This window comes from Paracoccidioides lutzii, assembly GCF_000150705.2.
Source record: "Paracoccidioides lutzii Pb01 unplaced genomic scaffold supercont2.10, whole genome shotgun sequence".
NCBI classification, from domain to species: Eukaryota; Fungi; Ascomycota; class Eurotiomycetes; order Onygenales; family Ajellomycetaceae; genus Paracoccidioides; species Paracoccidioides lutzii.
The window spans coordinates 886,173-903,170 of record NW_015440956.1 but is presented as its reverse complement, the minus strand read 5'-3'; the positions used below and the strand labels follow the sequence as shown (position 1 = coordinate 903,170).

At 43.8% G+C, this 16,998-nt stretch overlaps 7 protein-coding genes across 7 annotated transcripts; 3 read left to right on the top strand and 4 right to left on the bottom strand.

Moving 5' to 3' along the window:
- Positions 1-3,627: 3,627 nt before the first annotated feature.
- PAAG_04303 (hypothetical protein) lies at positions 3,628-4,233 on the top strand (the record flags this gene model as incomplete). The annotated part of the gene is made up of 1 exon (XM_015845232.1): positions 3,628-4,233. The coding sequence occupies one exon, from the start codon at positions 3,628-3,630 to the stop codon at positions 4,231-4,233; it is 606 nt and encodes a 201-aa protein (XP_015699458.1).
- A 599-nt stretch (positions 4,234-4,832) lies between these two features.
- On the bottom strand, positions 4,833-5,027 carry PAAG_11838 (hypothetical protein; the record flags this gene model as incomplete). The annotated part of the gene is made up of 1 exon (XM_015847416.1): positions 4,833-5,027. The coding sequence occupies one exon, from the start codon at positions 5,025-5,027 to the stop codon at positions 4,833-4,835; it is 195 nt and encodes a 64-aa protein (XP_015703008.1).
- A 20-nt stretch (positions 5,028-5,047) lies between these two features.
- Positions 5,048-5,838, bottom strand: PAAG_11837 (hypothetical protein; the record flags this gene model as incomplete). Its single annotated transcript, XM_015847415.1, has 2 exons — positions 5,048-5,276; positions 5,615-5,838. 2 exons carry the CDS (start codon positions 5,836-5,838, stop codon positions 5,048-5,050), a joined length of 453 nt encoding a protein of 150 aa, XP_015703007.1.
- A 1,496-nt stretch (positions 5,839-7,334) lies between these two features.
- PAAG_04301 (hypothetical protein) lies at positions 7,335-7,896 on the bottom strand (the record flags this gene model as incomplete). The annotated part of the gene is made up of 2 exons (XM_002793983.1): positions 7,335-7,619; positions 7,816-7,896. 2 exons carry the CDS (start codon positions 7,894-7,896, stop codon positions 7,335-7,337), a joined length of 366 nt encoding a protein of 121 aa, XP_002794029.1.
- A 571-nt stretch (positions 7,897-8,467) lies between these two features.
- On the top strand, positions 8,468-11,206 carry PAAG_04300 (hypothetical protein; the record flags this gene model as incomplete). Its single annotated transcript, XM_002793982.1, has 9 exons — positions 8,468-8,584; positions 8,828-9,033; positions 9,237-9,382; positions 9,447-9,726; positions 9,933-10,029; positions 10,111-10,311; positions 10,525-10,722; positions 10,855-10,974; positions 11,102-11,206. 9 exons carry the CDS (start codon positions 8,468-8,470, stop codon positions 11,204-11,206), a joined length of 1,470 nt encoding a protein of 489 aa, XP_002794028.1.
- Positions 11,207-12,583: 1,377 nt separating this feature from the next.
- PAAG_04299 (hypothetical protein) lies at positions 12,584-13,010 on the bottom strand (the record flags this gene model as incomplete). The annotated part of the gene is made up of 2 exons (XM_015845231.1): positions 12,584-12,687; positions 12,836-13,010. 2 exons carry the CDS (start codon positions 13,008-13,010, stop codon positions 12,584-12,586), a joined length of 279 nt encoding a protein of 92 aa, XP_015699457.1.
- A 1,305-nt stretch (positions 13,011-14,315) lies between these two features.
- On the top strand, positions 14,316-14,570 carry PAAG_11836 (hypothetical protein; the record flags this gene model as incomplete). Its single annotated transcript, XM_015847414.1, has 1 exon — positions 14,316-14,570. The coding sequence occupies one exon, from the start codon at positions 14,316-14,318 to the stop codon at positions 14,568-14,570; it is 255 nt and encodes an 84-aa protein (XP_015703006.1).
- Between the last annotated feature and the right edge of the window lie 2,428 nt (positions 14,571-16,998).

Here is a 16,998-nt window from a genome sequence, read left to right as displayed (position 1 = left end):
ATCGATCAGGTTCTGATAAGACACCGATGGCAATGCGAATAGCGCATTGGAAAAGAGGGAGAGTCGGGTAGAAGGGGCGGCTGGTTTTGAAGAGTTACGGGGATGATGCGAGCAGATAATTAAGTAATTATAGGTAGGAACTAGATAATGAGTAATGATAAGAGGGAGGAGGGAAGGGAAAAAGGGAGCCGGAGCAGGGAGCCGGGACGACCGGGGGTGGTGCAGACAGCTTGGGGCTGGAGATTGAGAAGACGTGGGGTTGAGTTGGGATCGAAAATCAACGGGATGGGAAAAGTTGAGGCGCAACTTGGATGAGATATGGTTAAGGAATGTGGAGGGAAGTACGGAGGAGAAGAGAGGAAGGAGCGACCCTGGCGCTGTGCGGGCTTTGGGGGAGGAACTCGATACTGTATGGTATGTTCTATACGTAAGTTATACGTGTATTTTCGTAATTTAGCTCACTGGAAAATTCAAACTCATTGTATAGTACGGTACCGTTGTGTATCGTCAGTATGAGAAAAAACTTATTATCTAATGACAGCTGCCAAGCCTCCATCCACACTCCCAATATCAAACTCTCCGCATACTCTGGTTAACCACAACTACATCCGTAGGCTGTAAATGCTTGGACGGATAGAGCTGTTAAAATGAACAGTCACTGGGTTGCAGGTTTGGGCCCCGCCTGTCATGGAATTCTTTCTCCAAGGATAGATGAGTAGCAGGACCTGAGACTGCATTAAGGTGAGACGGAGCATCATCCTCACTGATTGTGGCGTGATCCTTCATTAATATCTACCAGCCTCTTCAAATTGTCCTTCACAATCTCGACGATTGTGTTCACAGGCTGAGAGTGAGATCTGACGAGGCAGTTTCAAGCCTCCTACTAAAATGTATGTACATACTACACATACATCCAGTACCAATCATCACCTTTCGCGTGACGAATGGATTCCAGCTTCTCTGATACCGAATCAACAATTCACTCACTTTGCCACGTCCGTTCTCTCCAGGATCTTTAGGAAATAGATTCTCTGTATTTGGTCTCCATGTTTTGTTCAGATATCGATTCCCACCTGTCGACTTATACTTTCCACCTCGGATGATCAGAAGGGGCAACATCATAGGAGATTTTGGATATCTAGCAACTAAGTACCATAGTTGAAGTGAGCACCCATTTTCGCTACTGAAGCACGATCGGAAAAAGTGGGTGTTTGGATATTTTCTGGGATTTTTTGCTGGGAATGGATTTGTGAATGAGGGCTTGAATTTTCGTTGCTCCTGTATGCGCAAAACCGGTATTTTTCTATCAACGGCTATTTTTATGCATATCTGCAGGGAAATGTAATGATAATAACATGTTAGTAAAACATTCGCTGATATACTTTCTATATGCCATATATGGTTTTTATTTCCGTGGGAAGTAAGTCGTATTCCGTATCCCAGCAGCCGTGGACCCGAGCCGGATTTAATACATATATGGATACAGCAAAATAGTGTAAAGTACAATACGGTACGGTACCTTTACTTGTGTATATGAATCAAATCACGCAGGCATTAACCGTAGCCAGAGAACTCCGTTAAAAAATAAATAAAATAAACTAAAAAAGGAAAGAAAAAGAGTGAGATATAGCCTGATTGCGCAACAATCCCTCGAGCAATGGAGAGCCGTTGCTACTTACTCTGAACACAATAAGAGCATGTCTTTGAAGAAAGAAGGAAAAAAGAGTTCGCAAGGCAGGCAAACGAAAACAGCTTGCGCGGGCATCTTAAAATCCTGATCTAACGTCGTAATTATTTACACAGTAATAATAAGATACACCACGACAACATCCGTGGTATCTTTCAGTTTGCAGCGCATCAGCCTCAGCCCCAGCCTCAGCGGCTATTTGGACCTTTTTGCCTCCCTCAAAAAGAAACTACCGCAAGTGTTGCAGGCGTAAACCAATTATATGAAAGGGAATAGTGAATATTTTACAGGACAGGCTTTTGTATCTACTTGTACATACTTCAAAGGCAGTTTTGGTCGCTAAGGGAAATGCTGTATGTATGTATAATATATAAATCCCACGCGCTATGACTGTCGCTGCTCTCAAACTTGGTATATTCAACTTTTCTTCAACTCAGTTGGCTCTATATCACTGAGCTGTTCAAGTTAGAAAACCAACAATAAACCCCTAGCTTCTCTAATCAAAAGCCTCAGATACCAGCCCCCTTCACATCATTCCGTCCTGAATCCGCACTGAAGGCAAATTGCCATTGATATATCTGCCATGGTACGCCGTACTGAAGGTGTATTGGACGAAATATACACGGGATACATACCTTCATACAAGGTTGACTATCATCAATGTGGATGCCATCTCCGTACGGAGTACATCGTTCTAGTATGTTCACATCCATCTTACTAGCTCGTGTTTAGGATATTGATTTTTAATTGCCACTGCTCAAGTAATTCAAGCAACAAACCATGGGCAAGGAGCAAAAACCGAAGGGAGAAAATAGATCTGAAAAATGTTGTTCCGAAAGGCTAAAGACACTAGGAGTTCTTCACCATTAGTGAACGCTGAATGCCCAGCTGACTTCGTCAAGCTTCAGATTGTGCTCCCAGTGCTGCTGTTAGTTGAATTTCTGAATACAGATTAAGGGCTTCTGAAATACTCTCTATGTAGCATGTTAGTTATCATTGGTTGACTAGTAAGACACGGAATTGGGCTTGAGAGCCATTGGCTGAATTTATCATCGCTTTCTCTCCCCTTCGGGCTGCGTACATGCATCTAGGGGTGTCTTCATACCTACCTTACACGAGAAATAAAAGCAAAGGAGGCTGCGGGTTTCCCCAAATGGATATCATTGTCATATATGGGTACTCCGTACAATGCGTCGATTCCTTACTGTTGGAGTTTCCGTGTTGAAGCTCCCTCCTAATTCTACTGCAGAAGAACCATTGATTTCTGGGCCGACGCTCAAAGCATTAAAACCACAAATTCGCCTGTAATTTTCCATTTCGGGTTGCTCTCTTCCTGTCTTTATACCATGAAGTCCATCTTCATCGGTAACCTGGGCGAGCAAGCATAGCAAGACTTCCCTTACAATCAATCGTCCACTCTTCTACCTTAGAGAAATCACCCTTCCGCTTAGGTATCGACCCAGAATGTCTGAAGAGAGTGAGAGATGCAACCACGGGCACGAGTCATACGGGACACGCCTGTAACGAAACAGCATTGCATGTCCAGGATATCCTGGACGGGAGGAGGCTGTAAATAATACATTTTGAAACCGCATAAATATTGCCTTGTGTGTGCAGGTGATATATGCCAAGCTTGTGCATGTTGATCCTCGAGTTCATGGGAGGGATGACCTTGACCCGCTTACGGTTGTTGCGTATCTCTCTAGACACCCGCTGATGACATCCCGCGAAATTACAATGCTTCGCCTCCTGCTGCGCGTCACGGATAAGAAGAGATGGCATTCGAAAGCATTTCACCATCCACCTTTAACATGCTGGACATGCTAATATGGTGGGCTTCATTTATCCTCTGACACTGTTAGCAGGATTTTAATGAGAGAGTAGTCCGCAACTGGGTGGATGCAATCTGAGCTAATCAGCCAAGGGACATTTCCGAGCCAATGCTGCGATGGATCATTGCGGAATTGAGTTACAAAACCGAGCTTCTCAAGGAATCCGGCTGCGTCGTTGTATTTGACATCACTGCAATTAAATCTGGTATCGCAGTATCTGAATCAACATGGCTGACGCTGAAGCCCGCGATCACTGCACTCGAAGACGAGAAATCACCGCGTTCGCTATCACCTAGATTTAGACAACAAAGTCGTCAACCTCGTGCACCCTCCTCAATCCCCTGTAGTATATGGCAGGGCGCAGCACACATTCTACGTGACGTAGGACTAGACCTAGGTAATTGCCTCCAGGAACCTCTTGGTCGAGACGAAGTTATGCCAGCACCGATGAAGGAGGAAGCCCAAGTTCCCTTCCTTGGGGAGTCTGATCGTCATCATTATCTTCAAAGTTCTTCCAACTGGAAACCATTTCTAATCTTTACCGTTGCAAATTTCCAATGGCTTCCTTGCGATGTGAATTTCGTTGGACAGTTTACCTGCAAAATTGTTGCATACGCTAGCAATTTACATCTGCAACACCATGTGGTTCTTTTCTCTAATAGAGGAAATAATTGCTTGCGTGATCCCGTTTTGGAATCTGACTCTCTTGTTTAATGACAAATGTACCACCACAATTGTGGGATTGTTGGGAAAAGTCCAACGAATGATATGGAGAGTGGGATTTTATGGTTATGGACGAGGTAAAGGAGTTGGTTGGGATGCTGATGGAGGAAGGGAAAGTGTTTCAGAAAGATCATGTTAAGTCATTTCATTCTCTAACATTCAATCTTGCGAGAATTTATTTGACACAGATGAGGCACCGGACACGTGGGTCGCGTCTTGTTATGCTTGACCTTATCACAATTGTTGTGTCAGCTTTTCTCCCGGAATAGGGTAGCTGTTCACTAGACCTACGTAAATTCTTCGGTTTATAAGGATATGCAAAAGATCTCTGAAGAAACTTTTCCAATACTCTCAATTCCTTTTAAAATAACAGGATACTGTCTGAGAAGGTCAACAATTGAACTTGATGATGAAAAAATAAGCCTTCAGCAATTGTTATTTGAGAAATATACCCGATCTGCTGGTCCCAACGCTCTCAAATACACCTTTTCCTGCACAGTTTCTTAAAGTCGAGGCATTGACGCCACCAATTTTTATGGCAATTATTGTCATCATAACATATATAATCGGAACATATAATCATTTTTCGGTCAAACACATTGTGACCCTTCTCCGTCTATTTCCATTTCTTCATATGTCCCCTGATCACATACAGTTGGTCGAATGTTCTCGGGTAGCGACCAGATTTGGTCCTCTGACACCAAAAGCACTATCGACATTTTCCCAGCCATCTTCGATTTCAGAGATAAATAGTCTCCGAACTGGCCCACCTTAACACCCAGCATATTAAAACTGATAACTGGTCTCATGAGAGTCGGGTGTAGTCAACCACGTTCCCGTTTCCATCGAAGGATCGCAAAATGCCATCTTCGCCGACATGTTTAAATCCACCAGGGGCATTTTGAAGATGGCTCATGACCGTCACGCGGGTCTTCAGCGCCATTAACTTCACAAGCACGTTTACAATGATCACGACAGTATGGGGATCCCGAGTCACCTCGCACGGGGCAGGGTTTGGGTGTCTCGTCAACATTCTATACAATGAGGTAAGCAAAGCTTGACTTGGGAATAGTAACGCGTAACTGTACTCACAATCGGTTTCCCTAGCACTCTCGCAATGGCAAGGAAACAAACAAAACACACAGCAGGCAAGTGAGGCAGCATTTCGACCACCAACAAAATAGTGTGGAGCAAAAATTCAAATTCCAAAATTCAATTAAATTCGCTTGCTCGTATCTAACGTATCTAACATATATCCCAAATTTCCAGTATCGGAACTTGCTGCATTGTATAGGTTTAAAGGTAGAGGCGAACAATCTTCTCTACATTACCTACATCCGTTGGGACACGGAGATTAGGTCAAACTCTGGACATCATGATTATTTCCAATTCTGTTTCATGTATAATAACTGGGTAACCCCATCGGTGTGCATCTGTGGGACTGATATCCGAGAGATCACTCTCCGAGAGCTCAGATAGTGCGCTACAGCCACCATCCCTCCTCTGATACCCGTCCCGATCCCAACAGTCCCGGATTACTTCGCCCATGAATATGCCCACTGTGTTGGGCAGCCTTTCATATATGTCTTTATCCATGTGTTCTGGAATTGTGTAGTTCAAAATTTTGGAAACTGCAGCATCCTCACGACAACCCTGCGCGGTGGGATTGGATAGTTGACCGATGGGAACTTCAAACTTCCTTCCTGTAACAGTGTTGTAGATTAGAGAACTGAAACAGGATATGTCATACTTGACTGATAGACCGTCCTCATTGATCTCATCAATATTTAGCTATTGGAATGATGTGAGTGTTCTCAAAGTGGCATGATTTGAGTGTTTGCTTGTCCGCAATTAAGAAGCTTCATGGGGCAAAACCACTGATAAGGACACGCTTTGAATGTGCATATGAGACTGCTGCTGCTTCTCGTGCTCAGTTCAATTGCTGAGTCTGTGACTTAGCTTCTCCTCTGATAAACATTTGTCAAAATTCCTCTCCTGTGGAAGTAAGAGATGGGGGCATATCTCAAACATGTTGACATGAAATTCTAAATGTTCATGTATTCTCTTTTCATATTCAAGTAGACAATCTAGAGTGACTAATTCTAGTGCAGTTAGTAGACTTCTCACATTCTAAAATGCACCTTTAGCCCAACACTTTTCAATGATTGAATCAAATTAAACATTCTTGGTGGAAGGAAGAATCTCCTGTAGTAGCCAGGCTGCGCAGGTAGGCACCGATAGTTGATCTTTAAATTCGCAATGCTGCTCAGTTATAACCTCACATAGTTATCACAACACTCAACTGGCCAATGTCTGTGTAAATTGAGTAACTCTGATCACTGATACGCTCCATGTCAGCACCCAGAGGCAGTATAGAGGACTCATTAAAATTACAGGATTTAACAAAGAGATCAGTGCTGAGAATGATTTCATGTAGAAATATCTGCTACTATATCACAACAATCATGTATGTGAACAATAGTATGAGCTATTTGGTAAAGTCATCAGAGCTGAAGAGACTGCACCAGGTGCTGTCCCTTCAAGATCTCTATCTTCCATTAACTTCATTTGAATGCAATATTCAGAGAAGCTGAAGCAACACACAACATCATCACAATTCTGTATCTGTCTGTCAATACATGTCTTCTTCATTTTTAATGATTAGGCAGTTCGCTTAGGTATCATTGTCATTATCACCAATATACCTCAATGGCAGCTTGACAATGATGTCATCTTGTCAAATAACAACTCCTGTTCCACTATGGCCAAGAACAGGATCACAGAGAGGAGTTCCATCTATATTCAAGAAGGGAGAGGACATATCAAAGAGAAAAGAAATGCTAAGTGTTCTGGAGAGACCACACTTCTTAGCACATAAAGCAATCAATTTACTTATTATGAAGAAAAAGTCATCTCAAGAATGATGGAACAAGAAGTTTTGATTTGACCAGTGACATATCTTGTTTCTTTTTCTCAGCAGAAAATAAAAGCTATGATTTGGTTTGTTATATTCGAGATGAAAAAACATGACTTCTTAAGACAGTTCCCCCACCTTCTAAAGCTAATTCGACGGATGCTCCCAAAACCCAACATTAAGCTAAAACTTTCGACAAGGTCACCTCCACCAGCTCCTTCATCATCCTCTGGTTTGCTGTGGCTTCGATGGTTGAGACAATTCCACTTGTACTAAGATGAACTTGCTTGAGAAGTTGAGACCGGATCTTCGCATTGGCTTTCTTTTTGCTCCGCGGGTTTGCACCATTGCTGTAACTTATAGTTATGATTGAGTTCATACGTGCTGCATGGTTCCAATTCTGCCTGTTCAATCCAGCAACTTTGCTGGAGTTTTTGGCATCTGCCAGCACATTTTCTGGCGCCTACTGACCATTAGTAGGATACGACATCTCTACTGAGCATGGTCGCCTTCCTGGTATACAAATTGATTTTCGCTAGAAAAGTATTGAGAATGATGGAGACAGGTCAGTATTGTGAGGACGCAGTGGGGAGCATCAGAAGCAGAACAACATCACCTGGTGTGATAATTCCTAGCAATGTAACTACGTATCGTTGTACGTTAGTGAAGGGGACGGCATGGAAGGTGCGGCATGACAACAAAACAACTGGATGTGATTCTGCCATATTCCGCAAGGACATTTTTATTTTCCGGTCTTCGAATCAAGTCATCTGCCACCTGCGGGTTGCAAGAAATGTGGACAGCTAGAGGCACAACTGCCAGCGCACGCATATATTCTCACCACTAATGTACGCGCAACATTTGAGGGGGCGCAAAAAGCGCAACCCGGTCATGCAAAGCTGCCCAAAACAAGGAATTTATGCCCAAAGGTGTTGGTGCTTGAGGTGAATTTTCTTCCATTTGGGTCTGTAAGCAAGGCTTACAGCAGCCTTAGCACGTGACCAAGCCCCGCATTTGGTGGAGCCGATTGGCTAGATGTTAGATTCTAATGAATCTGTTAGTCGGCCAAGACTGGTTATTACGCTCCGCCTGCTGCACGTGATCTAGATAGCCCCGCACTTACGCGATATTCGTCATCGGGTTACATAGCCCGGCTAGTGTTAGACGTGTATTTATTACCTCACGAATCCGCTTGCCGCTCCTCAGTGAATCGTGTCTTTTACTGAGCCTGCAACATATCACGAATTACGACAACTATTACTTCTTCATTATTCTCAGATCTTATCTTTCTTTTTGATTTCCTTTCCTACTATGAGTGCTTTGCCCCCTACGCCGCAATCGGAGCGTAATAGAACTTTACGACACCGCAAGACGGCATCGACGGCATCGACAGTCGATCTTATTGTCGAGGATCGTCGAGGATCAGCCGTAATCACCACCGGATTCACGACCGGAATCGGGTGATGAGGGTGTCACCCGTATACGCAGTCTCTTTGGCGGAGGAATGTATAGACATTATCAGAGAACTTTCCACTCTACAGTTCAAGGATAATGACTATTTCGCCTATCAACATCAATTCCACTACTTGACGGCACGTCATGATCAGCGTTCAACTGACAAGAAAGATATCTTCCATGATATTTTCCTTCTTGGCTTGAAAGAATTTCCAGAAAACTTTTGTCACAACCGGCCTGGATGAATTCTATTCCACTGGTCAGGAGCCAGTGTCCAACATTGATATCGAAGATCTTACGAAGCAATTGTCGAATTGGACTTCTAAACTCAAGAGCAAGTCTCAGGGAACTCAACTGCAAACTCTGTCACCACATCAAATTCTGGCAGGCCTAAGTGCAGTCACTGTCACAACCTTAAGCATGTATCTGTGAAATGTTGGATTCTACACCCTGAGCAGCGTCACCCAAGTGGAGAGAAATGAACGAGGATACAACTAAAGCTGAGGCTCTAAAGCAAGAACAGGACAAGAAGATGTCTAAGCAGAAATTTAAAAAGAATAAGGAATCCAAAAAGATCAATATTCTGATCTCTTGTCATAGAGCCGACTGTGAATTCTGTTATTAGTGTTGGATACTCTGCAACACAGAGTTTCATGTTTAAACCGTGGTTCCTTGATACATGCGTCAATTTCAATTTGACTGGTGAACTCCATTCCTTTAGTGATGTACGCCACTTCGTCAAGGATCTCAGTTTAGACAATGCCATTTGTGGTAAAGTCAAAAGTCAAAAAGGCTGAAAAAATTATTCTTGAACTGAAAGGAGGTGACATAACAGTCTGTGACGTCCTCTGGATACCCGATTTGGCAGTTAATTTACTGCCCTTTGCAAAGCTGGATATCAAGGTTATCACTTTTGTCTCTCTACCACCATCCCATCTTTCTTCATCGTACGAGCTCCGAATGGTGTCATATTCCATGTCATACGAACCTCTCAAAACAATGTTTACAAGTGTTTTGAGAGAGATTGAACATCAGATCCCCACCTTGAAGCCGGCGCCGTTAATTACATTGCGGAATCCCATGGATACAATGGAGACCCAACTGCCGCAGCGGCGGTAGCCCAAGCGAATGTTAAAATTAATGATTCCACCAGAGAGTTGAATGGCAACTCTAATCAAACTGTTGCACCTACTACCAAGACATTATCCCAATGGCATGTCAATAGATCTAGGACACATGTTGATGCCATAATTGCTCTTTCTAAAGCTCCGAATTCAGGTGTTCAGATCAGGGGTCCTAAATAAAACTTCTTTTGTGACAGCTGCGTTAAAGGTGGCATGACTCGCAGCTATTCTACTACTCCGATGCCGCGAGCTCTCCGCCAACTCGAACGTATTCATATCGACTTTGCAGGTGGGGTTTAATATGTTGAGTGATGAAACTGAAGATGGTCCAAATGCTATTTACTTATTACAGATGACGCGACACGTTATCGATAGATTTACATCCTGAAGTCAAAGGATCAAGCATTTGATTATTATGAACATTGGGTCAAGTTCATGACCAATCTTGGTTACACTCATCCTGCATATATTCACAAAGATATCGATGGTGTATTACGTTCAGCCAAAATATCCAATTTGATGGCTGCACAGGGCATCCAATGGGAATCCACTACCCCCATTCACCTCTTCAGGATGGTATTTGAGAACGTGATATCCGTACTATCATGGCACCAACGACAGCGGACCTCATTGAGAGGGAATTGACAAAGAAGTTCTGGGCAGATGTCCTGTTGACTGTGGTTGCGATCACCAAGAATACACCTACCTCTACAGCCCTGTATAACAGCACCTTTTGGCCTAAGCAGGATCTCATTTTGCAGTCCGCAGCCCTTCTAGAATACCTTTCAGTGCCTTGACGGATGCTCCACCTCAAATTACTCACTTCGAGAGCTAGGCTCTGAAGTCTATGCCCATCTTCGCAGCTCTCAAAAACCTGCAGATAAGCTCTCCGCCAGAGCAGAAGCTCACATTTTTATTTGCTTCAACGGCAAATCGATATATCAGCTATGGAACCCGAGAACAGATACTCTGCTTATCACCGGTGATGTCAGATTCGGCCCTCAAAAGACGAAGACTGACCCTTTCAGGATTTCAATATCCAATCATACAGCCCTTAAGTAGAAACGGAAACCGCATTATTGTCTCCTAATGATATGAATGATGATATTGATAATCCAGAGCTTGATGACCTCTCTGCAGAATGGCTATGCCCTGCAAGAAGCCTTTGCTGCCTTCAACCCTACACCTGTTACTGTTTCTCTACCAAAATCTTACATGGACGCTGTGTCAAGGCTTGTAGTAGGTGAATATTGGTAAAAGTCCATGCAGCGAGAAATTGATGATTTACAACGACGGAATACTTGGCACTTGATTCCTCGTTCCGATGTGCCAACGGGTGAACTGATAGCCACGGGTGAACTGATAGCCCCCGGGTGGTTGGGTATATGTTGAAAGTGATCGCCCGAATGACCCTAATGCGGATCCAGATGGAATCCTACCCAAATCACTCTGGGTCATATGTGGCAATTGATTGAAGAAGCAGCAAGGAAGAGATGTATGCTCCTGTTGTGATGGACGCTACGAACTGTTTCATTTTTGCAATCGCTACCATGAGGGAGGGGATGGACCCTACTGGCAGGTTGGTATTGTTTTGGCCTACCTACATGGTAGATTGGCGAAGCCTGTTTTTATGAGGCAGCTGCGAAAATTTGGTATGATTATCATGAACCTGCAACTGCAGGACAGGATGGTTTAACTAAACACCGCTACCAACATGGTGTTGGTTGCATTTAATATCTTGCAGTGAACACAAGTCCAGGTATAGCGAGAGCTGCCTCTCTACTGGGTCAATGGAATCCAAGCCTACACTGAAGTGCTAGCATCCATTATTACATGACATTCGTTCCCTAAAATGTCCGATCGACATCGTTCTCACATATAAAGCACCACCAGCGAATCCCATCACCTCTTTTCCACACATCGACCACATTTCCGTTGGCTATACAGATTCCGACTGTGCAGGACCACTGAATGGAGATAGAAAATCGGCCACAGGCTATGTTTTTATGCTCACTGGTCGTTACAGCCGAGACCGGTTGTTACACTCCGCCTGCTGCACGTGATCAGTATAGCCCCAAATATATAGTTAACGTAGCTAGCCTCCCAGGATCACCAAAAGAAGACGTGGACGTACGCGATATTCGTCATCGGAATCAACGTTCCCCCCAGATGGTTTGATTTGGATGACTAAGGAGGAATATGGAAAAAGTGAAGATCCCAGAGATGCTGTCTGTTCTCCTTCTCCTACTTCTCTTACTTCCCCCTCTTCTACTTCTGCATATCCCTTAAGGATTCATCAACGTGGTCTCTATCTACTGTACAAAAGACTAACTAAGTGCCAAACATTCCAGGAAGCTTTTGCTCTCAAAGAGTGTCTGGTTATTATTTGCAAACCATTACATCGGCTGTAACGCGACAGTCCGGCGGACGATGCAGAAATCAAGGTCGATGTCCATACGGAGGAGGACCCTAATATCTTTTTACGTTTTCTCCTCACCATCGTCAATGTGAATGGCAGGCTATTCAAGCAGACGAAACTTCTGTCCCTGACGGAGCGTCCCAGATATCCTGGTAGACCGTCTCCGTATGCCTGCCAATCATGCAAATCTCTAATAAGAATAGTGTTGACGAATCTCTGATCAACTGATTCGTAACGTGGTTCTAAGGTGTGGTAGACGGATAGTTTTAGTCGCTATACAATCATGATTCAGCCGCCGGATCTACGGTCTACTTATAAAATCAAATCACCACATCCTCGAAATCACGATACTTGTTCGACTCCGTCTAAATTAGCGGCAATTATTCCATCCCTTTAGGATTAATGAAAGTATCGATTGTCGTGGCTTTTTTAGCAGAAATCACGGCTTCCCCCGAGGACCAATAAGGCTCCAAATATTTTGGACTTTCGGGCAACAGCTGGTGGTGTCCCTTGAGGATCTTCATTCTTACGGCCTTTTGCTCAAAAATATGGCATCCTAAAAGCAGATGCAGAACTTGAACATGCTCCCGATTCTTTCCACAAATCCTGCCTTTACCGTGCATTATGAACAAGAGCAAGCCATCGGCGTTTGATGTTGCCCTCTGCAAACACTCCTCGTACCGGATGGGTCCTTGCCGTTGGAGGCTTCCAACGGACAACTGGTACTCTCTGAGAATGGCGGGGGCAATGCAGGTTTTCCCCTCTTCTTCGCGACTCCCTCAAATGGCCGCGATACGCGCGATAGTTCCCTCCATCCTCCACCACTCTGCCCAGCTCCGAAGGAATCATTTTCCATAATACCTGGAATTAGTCGAGCGCATAGGCAGCCGACCCCAAATCCACAACAATTGCGGTCCCTCCGTGGAAGTTTCTTTGCTTATTATACATGCACCACCTTTGATACAATGTCAGCACTCCGGAATGAAGAGGAGGTTGGAGTGACTAGCTTACCATAGTAAGTTCGACCAAGTGACCGCTGTGTCTCAAATCATTTCAAAGGCATTCAATAGTATCCGCACTTCGATGGTGTCAATAACGACCCAAGGGACGCCACAACTCATCCTCGTTCAAGTAGTGGGGTTGGGTTACTGAAGACATCAGCAAGAAGGTCAGTAATGGTGCCAATACTAAGACCATGGGTCACAAATTCCCACGGCTGGGTGTTCTGGATGCAGCTAGATATGACTGCTCGTGCATGAGGGTTCCCTTCAAGAACAATGTCTTCAGTGTCAGCATGCAAGATAGATGAAGTGCCCCGCACCTGGCCTACTATTTCAAGTTCATAATTGACTTGTAGTGGCTTATGACACCTACTAAGACGACTATTGAGTCAAATATGGAGCACCCTGAGGTACATGAAGAGCCTATCCATCACGTCGCGCCCAACCGCCTTTAGAGACTACGCTGTCATGGACGCGCAAAATCATCGACTTTGGTCTCAGTGTCAATCGCATGGGCTACATCATGAACATCAGTTATATTCACCCTCATCAGCGGATTTACCTCATAAGGACAATCTTTCTTTGATAGAGACTGCTTCAAGTCATCGACACTCAACCAGTGAGCGGCGTCATGCATTCTGAATTGATCTCGACGATATCTGAAAGCTCACCAGTCTGATAAAGAATACAAGATGAAAGTTTCCCAATGAGAACGACAACGGAAGGAAGGCCGAGGAAGTCGTCATACTGGAGCAATACCTGCCATACATGTTTTGCAAAATGGCCGGCGAGTCTGATTGCATGGAGCCAACGTCATGTATATCCTAATCAGGAATAACTTATACTTGTTGGGGTACGTCGTAGGGACTGCGTTTTCCGGCGCCAAGAGAACTCGGGGGTTTGAACTCTAGTTTATCCGGATCTCAAAAAGCACGCCGACTAGCCGGTCGACTAGCTCCTTGCTGAAAGGGAATGAAAAAGGAGCACTTGCGCCCATTTCAGGACGTTATTACCCACATATCTCTTTGATTCTCGAAATTACACTGGAATACCAAGAGGCATCTATCACTCCAATGGAGTTCCCAAACCTCAATTTTCTCCCAAACCGAGTTAGGTTTGCATGTACACTCAGTCGTGGTAGTACAGTGAATAAGAAGGCCATGGCGGGCAAGACGGGACTAACGATTCCTCAACTCTTGAGTACAACTTGCGATTATGGGACCTCACAACACTTCAAGGACCTTGGACATTTCCCAGGGCCACATTTAGAAAGGGCGTTACCAACGCAGCCGGCTCCAACTGACAGAGGAGCAATTTTCCTGGCCATGGCCACTTTATCACAGTTGCCCCGACACCGTCACAGCACTTCACACATTATCACTCGGACGCGACCGGATAAAACTCCAATGTCATAGCTACTTCAAAACTCCAATACCAAGAAAACCTGTGTGAAAGTACACGGCGATCTTCCGACAGCCTGTTTTTCCAGATGCTGCTGCTCTTAACACTATGCAATGAACAACTCTATTCCGCTGATAATTCTCTTCCTCTGTTGCAACGCGGGGGATTGAGGAGTTCACTAGCACGCTCAGGGGATGTTGAGCTGTATGCAAGATAATCTCCAATGACTATGTCACAGACGGCAACAAAATCAGCGCAAAACCGGAGAGGTATCATCAATGTTGATATGGAATCTGGGTCATAGAAAGTGATAAACAAACAGTGAAGCAACTGTGCTGCTTTCAAGAAGCTTTACCAGTGAAAGAATCTTCAGGAAGATGAAATGCAGAGAAATATCAAGAAATTGACCAGAGAATGTGATCATTTTCGGCATTTATATTACCAGTTGAAGAAGAAACAGAGAAAGCAAGAAGAGTCAAGAACTCTGTTACAGATAGCAACAAAATCAGCGCAAAACTGGAGAGGTATAATCAATATTGATATGGAATCTGGGTCATAGAAAGTGATAAACAAACAGTGAAGCAACTGTGCTGCTTCCAAGAAGCTTTACCAGTGAAAGAATCTTCAGGAAGATGAAATGCAGAGAAATATCAAGAAATTGACCAGAGAATGTGATCATTTTCAGCATTTATATTACCAGTTGAAGAAGAAACAGAGAAAGCAAGAAGAGTCAAGAACTCTGTTACAGATATCAACAAAATCAGCGCAAAACTGGAGAGGTATAATCAATGTTGATATGGAATCTGGGTCATAGAAAGTGATAAATAAACAGTGAAGCAACTGTGCTGCTTCCAAGAAGCTTTATCAGTGAAAGAATCTTCAGGAAGATGAAATGCAGAGAAATATCAAGAAATTGACCAGAGAATGTGATCATTTTCGGCATTTATATTACCAGTTGAAGAAGAAACAGAGAAAGCAAGAAGAGTCAAGAACTCTGTTACAGATATCAACAAAATCAGCGCAAAACTGGAGAGGTATAATCAATGTTGATATGAAATCTGGGTCATAGAAAGTGATAAACAGTGAAGCAACTGTGCTGCTTCCAAGAAGCTTCACCAGTGAAAGAAGCTTCAGGGAAATGAAATGCAGAGAAGTATCAAGAAATTGATCAGAGAACATGATCATTTTCAGCATGTATATTACCAGTTGTTGAGACGGAGTAGAAAAGCAGGAAGAACCAAAGACTCAATCAGTCTGCCTTCATCCAAGCTGGCCGCATCGGCCCTTGGACAGGATGATATGAGCGTTGGTTTGGAAATTCGCCGGATTTCAACTTGCAGCACTTTCCTCTGTGTCTGTGCAAGGCAAGTTTGTATGCATCCTAATGTTCATATAATCAGTCTATCGGCTTCCATCCTCCCTTCTGCTTCCGATTTCGGCGACTGGCAATGCTTCCCTTGCCGGGAGTGTCGACCATCTTTTTCGGAACTGTCTATCTAGAGTTGGAATTCTGGTGTGGATGTGCTAAGGAGATCAGAATCAGGATGAAATGTCCAGCATGTAAGCCATGGACAGTGTCCAGTGTGCTACTATGGAAATAACCAGATCAATGTCAGATGACTTAAGGAATCAAAGGGAAAGGGGGTTGATAAATGCACTCACTACCCGGCTACATACACTCCTCAAAAATACACTATTCTAATCAAAATATGATATATACAACAACCGTACACCCTAAATAACTAGCATTCCAACGTAGTCAATATGTGCCCTATCCCTCAATTCATTACTAATAAATTAATCCGAAACATCTACAAAATCATTCGCCCCCATGTCGAGCTCCTATTCTTTCATCTCAGTGCGCGTAGGCGCCTTGTGTATTACTACGGGCAAAATCCGACTGTGGCGAATTTGGATACCATCAAAGCTGAGGATTCAGCTCTCCCAGCTTCTTTTATCTATTAGAAATATTTACTGTTTCTGTCTTGGTATTCGAGGCATGTTCTCCTCTACATTACATTGATATTGTCTAATCGTGAGAAGACAGACTGGACGCGACAGTTATGCAACCCCATAAAAGCTCCGCATCTTCGTGCCGCATTTCCTCTCATCAACGTATGGATGGATCTATTTGTCTTTGCACTATTTCTGTCACTTAGTCCCCTTATTCTACCCACCGGTGTCTCAGGGGATCCCATAGCTTCTTTTTAGTCAATAAAGCGTTTTGCTATTGGCCAGGATATGGATTTTGAATTTTACCTGGTGCCCGCATTTAGGATGGATCAGTGGTTGGTTGGTATGGTTCTTTCTGTAAAGAAGACAGCAGACACTCTTACCAAACCTTGAACACAGCAGTACTTAAGTATTTTTGCAATTTGCTAAGGCTTACGGAGCAAACGGGCAGAAGTATAGGAAAGGCTTAAATCCCTATATTTCAGCATG